The sequence below is a fragment of the Cataglyphis hispanica genome, chromosome 1, assembly GCF_021464435.1.
Source record: "Cataglyphis hispanica isolate Lineage 1 chromosome 1, ULB_Chis1_1.0, whole genome shotgun sequence".
Taxonomy (NCBI): Eukaryota; Metazoa; Arthropoda; class Insecta; order Hymenoptera; family Formicidae; genus Cataglyphis; species Cataglyphis hispanica.
The window spans coordinates 2,475,916-2,486,088 of record NC_065954.1 but is presented as its reverse complement, the minus strand read 5'-3'; the positions used below and the strand labels follow the sequence as shown (position 1 = coordinate 2,486,088).

The 10,173-nt window shown below is 37.8% G+C and overlaps 1 protein-coding gene across 1 annotated transcript; it reads left to right on the top strand.

The window, feature by feature from the left end:
- Positions 1–864: 864 nt before the first annotated feature.
- LOC126853239 (V-type proton ATPase 16 kDa proteolipid subunit c) lies at positions 865–7,761 on the top strand. The gene is made up of 3 exons (XM_050598842.1): positions 865–1,124; positions 3,744–3,933; positions 4,151–7,761. The coding sequence occupies exons 1-3, from the start codon at positions 1,049–1,051 to the stop codon at positions 4,353–4,355; spliced, it is 471 nt and encodes a 156-aa protein (XP_050454799.1). The 5' UTR covers positions 865–1,048; the 3' UTR covers positions 4,356–7,761.
- Positions 7,762–10,173: the final 2,412 nt, after the last annotated feature.

Here is a 10,173-nt window from a genome sequence, read left to right as displayed (position 1 = left end):
CTATACTTTGCCACAAGATGGCTCTGTTCCAATCTCTGCTGGGTTTGAATCTTCGCTAAGCATATGTATATATGTAATTTATATGAATTTCTATCTAGACAATTATCTATCATATTTTAATCATATGAAAATATCAATGTGCGATATTTGTCATATAATACTCTTTGTCAAGTATCTCTGATAAAGAAAGCTTATTCAAAATGCGATATCTAAAGAAGAGATATTTGATTGAGAAATAAAGATTATTTCGAAAAAGATAATAAAATTATTGCGAACATACTCTACATTTATTGATAATAATACATACTTAAACAGACTTGATAAAATTGCTATAATCTACTGAGATATATAGATATTTTACACGAATATATTTTGTACTTTAATCTAAAAGCTCTTTTTCTCTTTAATACCAAGGTGTAATTAGGTCAAGGATATATACGAACGTTGAATAATAGAAACTGCTCTGGCATAATATCAATGAGAGATTCATCTTTCGATACAATTTCTCTCGATATATGTCCTGCTATGTTCATAATTACTTTTCAATTTTATAATCATGAATATCCCGTTCACTCTACTTCCTTTGAAAGTTCGCACTCAACGTAGCCACTCAGCTGACAGTCGAAACACGCGGTCATGTGCCTGCGAGAAATCGCCTTGAATCTCGCGATATCATGTCACGCGCTCGCGACGATGAAATCGTGAGCGTCAGCGCGGCCAATCGGCGAACCGTACGCTATATGGTGGGGATGAGACACGGCCGGCGATTGGCGGCGGCTATTCGTCGTCGGCCAATCGCGACGCGACTACTCGCGGATACGACGCACAGCCACCTACCTCGGCGCGTTAATCGCTCGTCACTCATCACATGACCCGCGCCACTGTACTCCGGTGTAGGCCATATTTGACAGTGGCCCACTAGTTTAGCGACGTGAGTGACGTGAAGATCGTTCTACGTTCGACGATCCGTGCGACCGCCGATTGGCAACCTGTAAATACACCCGCGATCAACTCCGACTGACCGAGAGATCCAGCAAATCAAGCCACAATGAGTTCAGAAGAAGCCCCGATATACTCGCCGTTCTTCGGCGTTATGGGCGCCGCCTCTGCCATCATATTTTCCTGTGAGTTTCAACTATTGTCGATAATTCTCCGCCTCTCTCCATCGCCTTCGTGATCTCGCTCGCGAGATCAGCTCGGCGATTGTATTAGAGCTTCCTTTGCGGAAGCTCTCGGGTATGTCGGGTTTTCATTGTCGTCGTCGTCGTCGACGACGGCACGATATGTGTCCCACGCCATTTTCTCGAGCGGCGTAAGACGGACGAAAAATCCTTCGTTGGTGTGCGAACAGCGCGGCGCGCGCGGATTATCGATCCCCTCGTCGCGAAGAAACGTCGGGGGGACGTTTTCCACGGGCGTTCGCGGCGACATGTCATGTGCCGATGAGACGCGTGACGTTTCGCGAGATCTCTCGTCGCGATGACGAGAGGCTGCATGAAATTTCGGATAAGTTATCTTATCACGCTCGGGGAGGAATCGCGACCCCTGCCACCCCTTCCTTCCCCGAATCGCCAAATCGATTTCCCTTTTCTTCCTCTCCTTCATACTCCTACTGCTCGTCGAGTCAATCTTCTCATTAGTTTTGATTATCAAAGGCTATTTGCAATCCGGGAAACGCGGTCTGCGCCGCGAATTCTTAAGGAATGTCCGCGCTTTATTCGCGGAGATTCGCGGGTCGATCCGGGCGCAGCTTATTTCGTAATGCTGACCTCGGACGAGCGCGCGCCTCGCTAGAATTTTGCGAGTCTCGGAAAAGCGACGGAGAAGAGAGAATGAGAGAGAGAGAGAGAGAGAGAGAGCGAGAGCGAGAGACAGACAGACGGACGGATGGAATATTGAAGCGGGCGTGCGCCTCGTGCGTGTCACGAGACGCGCTTCCTCGCGACAATTTATGCTCTACCTGTACCTTTTGCACTTTTTTCCACTACCTCTCCTAAATTTCACTGATATACAGATATCAATTTTGACGCGGATGTCGATCAATCGGCAAAAAATCGATTCTTTCCCTCGTTCAAATTTTTTTCTCCGATGAAAATAAGAAGCACAGATCATTTTTCTCTCGCAAAAGGCGAATGCACCGCGTATTGATTTACAATTAATGATTTTCCCGAATTCGTAATAAACGATATGGCCCTCGCGACACCGCTGCGAGCGTCGCTCTTACCATTGGAAAGATCAATACCTTTTCCCTATGATTTCCCTTTTCGTATGAGCGCCTTCGACGCTTTTCTCATCAATGGGGATACATTTGCGCGATTGTCTAGTAAACGAAGAGCGAACATCGCACTTTTCCGCCTCTGTCATCTTTCTCCGAAACGCATCGATCGAGTTCGTCATCGATTATCTGGATGTTCTACAAGAGACCGTTCGTGATTCCTCGTTGCATTCATTTATTCGAGTCATTTTATTTGGACAACAAAGATGCGAAAATTAACGTATGTGCTGCTAACAAGAGTAAATGTTCAATCCAAGCTACTCGTGTTTTCTTTCCACGAAGTTTAAGAGAACAAAAATCTGAAAAACAAAAGAAGAGAAATCGAGAATTCAGTTAATTCATTTTTCGACTTGCGGTGCTTCGCATAAACCAAGCAACGGGACCGATTTACATGAGTACCTGTGACATTTATTTATTAAATAAACATACGATAACGCACATATGTTCGCAATATCGACAATTGAATGGTCGGTATTTAATTAGAGCGTAAAAACACGTTGGAGAATCATGGTTTTCGAAAAAAAAAAAAAATGCAATTGCTCCTCTCCACAGCCACGCCTCCTCCCCCCTCCCTTCCCCTACTCACGAGATGGGACTTGATTGTCATGTGACTGCCAACGTGAGAATCATGTGACTGTAACTTCCAGAGGAACTGGGCTGGGTATCCGTAAAGATACCTGGTCGCGCCGCGGACATTTCGACCGATTTTCACGAGGAATTTTTCCTCTTTCACATGACTTTAATTCCCTTCAGGCGAGGCGAAAATGGCATGGGATAAAAATTATTTTTGTCCGCTTTGAGATTATCTGTGAGACAAGCACTCTCGATCGATAATGCTCCTGCACGCTCTTGGCGGCTAAGACCGCAAAGAAATGTACAGTGCATCCGAAAAATATATGCAGCACATTTTACTTTACGATTCCTTTTACGAGACATTTTCGGCGGCTTTCTAGGACGAGGAGTTAACTCGCGCGAAATTATATTGTTGATCTAAAAATGAATTTGTCACGTGTTACGCTTTAAAAATGTCGGACGCCGTTCGTATATATCTCAAACATTTATCAATAAAGTTCTTCATTAATGAAGGAAAGAATTTTAAAAAGATTATTTGAAGACAGTTATAGTTAAATACTAATCTGTAGGCAATTTACTAAAATTTTTTTAAAGTCAAATTTGTCAAAATTTTCAGCATATGTTTGTATAGCTAATACTTGCTCTTATTTGATTGTTCCATTATTTATCCTATTAAAAATACAGGGGGGGAGGGGCGTTTTGACATTACATTTAACATTTTTAGGTTTACATAATTTTTAAAATGCTTTAAATTAAATTAATATTATATTCACTTCTATATAATATGCGAGTGAAAAAAAAAAATATCAACTTGTATGAACGTGTATATATAAAACGGAATGTAAAAAATTTTTTTATACAATACGTATATAATAAAATTAATTTCATTTTATAGCTCTGGGAGCAGCGTATGGCACAGCGAAGGCCGGTACAGGAATCGCAGCCATGTCTGTCATGAGGCCAGAATTAATCATGAAATCCATCATTCCTGTTGTCATGGCAGGTATCATTGCCATTTATGGTCTTGTAGTGGCTGTTCTCATTGCTGGCAATCTTGAGAAAGTCCCAAAATATGACCTGTATACGTACGTATCACTTTTAACACTTCCATTATATACAATAAATCTGGTGCTATAACTTAGATGTCTGTTGAAATTCAATAATAGAACGTTATAGTTTAGTTCTTCAACTTTTATGATGCGCTGAAAAAAAAGAATATGATAATAATCTATTTCTTACACACGTGAACGAGAGAAAACGAATCTATAATTGATAAAAGTGATTTTTATTTTTATCCATTAGGGGGTTCACCCATCTGGGCGCCGGTTTGTCCGTAGGCTTTTCCGGTTTAGCTGCCGGATTTGCCATTGGTATTGTCGGTGATGCCGGTGTGAGAGGCACCGCTCAACAACCTCGTCTCTTCGTCGGCATGATTCTAATTCTGATCTTCGCCGAAGTATTAGGTCTCTATGGTTTGATCGTCGCCATCTATCTATACACCAAGTAAACGGTCAGTAATGGCATCCTACTACCTGCCACATGGCTCCATGCAAGACATGTCGCCTGTAACCAACAGCGCTCCCCGACTACTATTATGCTAAAAAGAAAAAAGAAAATTTGTTTCGACATTTTACTTAATCACGTTACTCCATGCATACCTATCTACTTCTTACCATCTCGATTCATCTCTTTACGCGTTTCTCTTTCACTGTAATATCGTAAAACTCAAAAATCGATCTACAATATTTAGCGTCCAAACATTTGTAACCACACGCCATTACCCATCACACAAATCGTATAATTATATCGACGATCGAGAAATGCGCCCGACATTCTATTGATATTTCGCGATGCATATTGATGCGTGAGGATGCATTTCGACGCTACGGTATGCGAATGTATAGCAAAAAAAGATGGAAAGAAAATGGAAAACAACGGCCGACAGGGAAATATATATTACACATATATGTAGAGAGAAGATTTCCCATGTTAATTCTACTGTCGAACATTTCTCTTTCACTGTATAGTAATCATCATTTATAGCTTAGTGCGACATTGAATTACCAGTTAAAGTAATCGGCTCTACTTGAGTGTATAAAAGAAACCATGTTATTGATAAAAGAATATTTAGCACAATTATATATATAAATAATATATATATATATATATATATATATATAAATAATATATATATATATATTAAATGCGATCGCGAAACGGCAGGTACGCGAATAAGTATCACGTAAGTGAACAAAAAAAAGGAAAAAAACTCTAAAGAAATAAAATTATATTATTGGGATAGGAATATATAAGTGTAGGCGAATCGCGCGTGATAAAACGGCGTAATATAACAAAGAGAGAGAGAGAGAGAGAGAAAGAGGGAGTGAGAGAGTGAAATTGTACCGGACAAGATCTCGTATGGACGAAGATTGTTCAGCTGAAAAAATTAGTAGAAGAATGATGGATGAAACTTTAGTAAAAAAGAAGTGTGAATGCAAATAGTAGTTGATCAACAGGTACACACGATAGTATTAAGTCAATTGAGAGGCTGCTGGATGCGGTGAAATTTTCGCATTTTCACGGTTATTCATGGACAACGATACGATCGGTGCGATAAAGGCAAGAGAAAAGTCCCGTCTAATCGTCTACGGAAGCCGCAAAGGCCAGCGGTCGACATTCGATTAGATGTGTGATTTTTTTTATCCGGTCCACTATACACATATATATTATTTCCATCATTACGAGAGGAAAGAAACATCGTATGTCGATGGAGTAACGGGGATGTGAAAAAGCTTGCGTGAAATCGTATAAAAACACCGTACGTTTACCAGTAGACACATCATACACACAACATATATACACAAAGAGAGACAAACACATCGTATGATGGCGAGGAATCACCTAAGGAGAGAGGAGTTTATTATATACACAATAATAACGAGAGACATGTGTAAACGGAGGATAATTCGTACATTCCATATTAAGTTCGTTCAATGCAGGCGAGCGGGCGTTTAAAAGGAAAAAAAAAGAAATAAAATTTACACAATTCGCTACGTCAACATTCGTCGTCGTGTTGGATGGATTATCGATTGGCAGCTGATGATCGCATCCCTCATACATGTCATGATTTTTCGTGCTCTCCCTGAAAAATTTTGTTTACAGAAACGAAGGATATAGACGGACAGAAAAGAAGAGAGCGAAACCTGTAGAAAACGTCCGCTTGCCATTTTTTCGACTGTGCAGTATTTTCTAAGAGAAACAAGCTTAATGTATAGGCGCATTTCCGGCAAGAAAAGGGACGCGAGATGTCATCGAGGAAGTTGGATTGATAAAGTTTGAAGAAACGGCATGCGAATCGAAGAAAGGATTTAATAATGCTGTTCTCGCCTTGAAAATGCATCTGTATATATATGTTTCAAGATTACCGGAACACACAATAGACTCGACATTATCGTCGAGGAAGAACGAGACGACAAGATGCAGAAGAAAAGTTACGATTTTCCGGAAACTCGCGCGTACATAATCAACGCGTCACTATAAAAGGAAAAATAATGCACGAGCGAGCCGGGGAGCGGTGGTGGTGGTTTGTTTATCTTTCCTTTTTTTTTTAACGTCACTTCGCTTCACGAACAAAATGCAGGCACATTTAAAAAAAAAACCGATTTTAATCGCCAAATTATCTTTCTTTCCCCCTGCATCTTTCCCCATTTTTCCTGTATTTTAATATGTAACACATTGAAACACACAAAAACGATTATATATCGAGGTAAAAACAAATCTGGAATTTAATTATAGTTATGCGCGCGCGCGTGTGATGTATATACACACCACCACGATGCTTCACGCTATGATAATTAAAATTTAGGCTAGATTAGGGTTAGGTATTGTTGTATACCAAAACCTTGTGTAGCTGAGTGTGAACGATAATTATTCTTATTCAAATATATATATATATATATATATAATGAAAGGATGCGTATATGTATGAGCGAACGAGAGAGTGAAAGAAAGAATGATTGAAAGAATATATAAGAATGAAAGATAGATGCACTTGGCAGAGGGAGTAGAGAGAGAGAGAGAGAGAGAGAGAGAGAGAGACCACCACCCCATTCCCGCTCTCGCCCAACCCCCAACCCCCAATTCTATTATCTTCCAGTGTTACTAATAGACTCATTGTTGAGCGCGAAAAAGTGATACTGATCGACGATGATTATTTATGTTATAATTCGTCCTCGATGTTACAGAGAAACCGTGTTTAATAAAAATTTCATTTGGACAAAAAAAACAAAAGCGGTATCACTCAACCAGTTATCGAAAATTTCACCTGTAGTCTGTCTAGTCCAAAGAGTGAGCGGCTCAGATTCCAATCGACTAGATTCTTCCGAAGCAAATAAAGAAAAAAAATCGAAGGATCTCGAAGCAAAAATTTGTCATTTACGCTCTCGCTAATAATTTTCATGTCAATATTATTTGTCGAGGAGAGATTAGAAGAATCTGTCATCGGAATTCCAATCCGCTTATTCCGGAATACTCTGTACGTAAAGTACATACAAGTATAAATCTGACAGCCGAATATACTATATGCATGAATTTGAGATATCCATTTTTATCACTGCCATTTAATCGAAACCAAAGGGAAGGATAGATGCACACTTACTCCACATTCAGCACACAAATATACCGGCACACGCATATATTTTGCTGTGACTTTGCGATATATTTTAATAGCATCATACTCTTCGTGCAACAAAACGTGTAGCGCAAACGCTTTGTGTTTATTCGCGGGGAGATCAATCCGGAAAGAACTTACAAAAATACTTTAATGCGAACACGTGAGATGTTAATTATATTTCACGATGTCTTAATTTTGACTTTCCGAAAATAATAATAAAATGTGAACTTGTCCATTCGAATCGTGATACTTGTACCTCATTCTCACGAAGCCGCTTTCTATAACAATTCGATTTAAGAAAAAAAAAACTTTTTGCAAACCCAAGAAAGAAGACATAATTATTCTATGGAGTTTCTCGGAGATGCTGAATACAGTTATCAACTTACAAGATGCTTTACCACATTTTTGAGTTTAATATTATGAAAAGTATTTTTCTATGTTACAACTTTGGCATGTATGATACGTAAGGAAAATTTGATTCCGTTCCAAATTAAGTACTTTGTTAGCACTTTTTGTCCTAAAAGAGGTTTGTTTTGAAAGGATATTAAAATTAAAAAAATTTTCATGAAATATTGTGTCTATTCTAAGAAAATTGTAAATTAAATCATTGCAGATTACGGACGATCTAACAAACTGTTTTCAATAATATAATATTTTGAACAAAACAAAATTTTTTTAAAAATTACATCTACTCTCCCTAAAAAACATGGAAAACCTAAAATTTTCAGGGATTTCTTTTAAGTTGATCTGAAAAAGTTAGAGAATTCTCATGAAATATTAAATGAGACTCAGGAAATATTTTTAAAAAATCTCTGATACTTTTTCTCTTATATTATAAACTTGATATGTATATATAAAGTAACATTTTAATCAAATTTTTACTGAAAAATTGTGACACGTAGAGAGAGTCTTTCCATAATCATAATATTCGTATATATGTATTAAGCGTTAGGAGAAAAATATAAGGAATGATTATTCTTTTTCTTGGATTTTTTTTTATTGAACTGTGTAACTTTAATTTGCATAGTGTATGTAATTACGCAATTAAAGCTACTGCCGTTCATTAATTTACGCGAAACATAAACTTCAATTGACTCCTTTTACGCGACTTGTGAGCCGTATGGTAAGTACATTTACACTTTCTCATATAGAAATTCTGTTTAATCCTGTTTTCTTAATATTTATCAGTTTCATTATTTGATATCATGTGATCAAGTAGTGTTCTTCGCATGATAAGATATATGTAGAATACTTCGCAGCCGTTGTGATAAAAAAGAATTCCATTCACTTTCTAGAGATATCAAGGCGAGAGGAATGACGATTATATCACGCAGTCATAAAAAATGAATCTCTCCTAGGAACATAATTTTTATTGACAGAGATAAAAGAGATGATGGATTTATCAGATTTAGTATCTATAAGAGAAATTATAAAGATTTCTCTATATAACGTATATAATTCTCATTACACGTGAAATAATACTGAAAATGTTATACATGGATCAATTATTATGCGTATGTATATAATAAATTCAAAGAGCTGTGTATGTGTAAATGCGTGAGAAAATAAATTAACATAATTGAAAAGACGCATCGTCGCTCTCTTGTGAACGGACGTGTATATAATGAAAACCTGCGCTTAAACGCGTAATTATACAGTATGCATGTGTGCCATTAACATATTACAATAATATTATAACAAATATTTTCTTCCTTTTCCGATATTCTTTCTCATATATGCGAAGGTAAAACTCGACTAATTCGATGTAAAATCTTCGCAATGAGATGTATGTTTTGTGTTTGTTCTTTTTGAAACTATTACAAGAAAAAAAAACAATGACATAATATTATACAGGCTGGTACATATAAACGCTCAAACGCATTTAACGTTTTACTTATCATATATACCGCTTCAGCTGCAAAGGAAAATTCTCGTTAGCACTTAATATATATGTATATGTATTCATGTGCCATCATATTCTGAATAATGCGAACCGGATGACAGTATGACACTCTCGACGAAAAGAATGTTTGACGAGCAATTGCTCAATCTTAACTGACACACAAAACTCTGTATCGCCTACATTTTTAATCGCAAAAAAACGTTGTCTTTGAAGAGAAGAGACAAAAAAACACTTCAGTCCGGCGGTAAAATTAGGCAGCGATCAAGAGGCAAAAAAAGAGAGATTATATATATATATACATATATATATGTACAATATTTTCTAATGAACAAACGCATGTATAAGCAATTAAAAATTGTATCCAAATTCTTTAAGTATTTCAATCTCTACTGATCGTACAATAAAAATTCTAATCAATCGCTGCAAAGAGAAAGAAAAGATTAAATGTATGCGCGGCAAAATGTTACACAAGTGCATCTTAAACTATTTCAAACGAAAGGGAGAAGACAATATGACGACAAAATCTTAATTATCGCAAGGAGCTCCTTAACTTAATTATTGGCGTCTCTCGCCGGTCTGAAGGTTATTTTAAGCTATCGTAATCGGCGACGATCGTATTTGGAAAATACAGCAGCTCTCTCGGTATCCGGTTCTCCATCCGCTCATCTCGATCAGTACGCGTAGTTATCCTCTTCTCAGGTGACAACTCGCGCGTACTGATCTCTTGCTGTTCCAACGGCATCGAGCGAG

What these genes read in the sequence shown, in the direction of transcription:
- LOC126853239 (XM_050598842.1), top strand. Translation starts at nt 1,049, where the DNA reads ATGAGTTCAGAAGAAGCCCCGATATACTCGCCGTTCTTCGGCGTTATG. An exon ending in CTCTGCCATCATATTTTCCT is followed by an intron (nt 1,125 to 3,743) that starts GTGAGTTTCAAC and finishes TTCATTTTATAG; the next exon opens with CTCTGGGAGCAGCGTATGGC. An exon ending in CCAAAATATGACCTGTATAC is followed by an intron (nt 3,934 to 4,150) that starts GTACGTATCACT and finishes TTTATCCATTAG; the next exon opens with GGGGTTCACCCATCTGGGCG.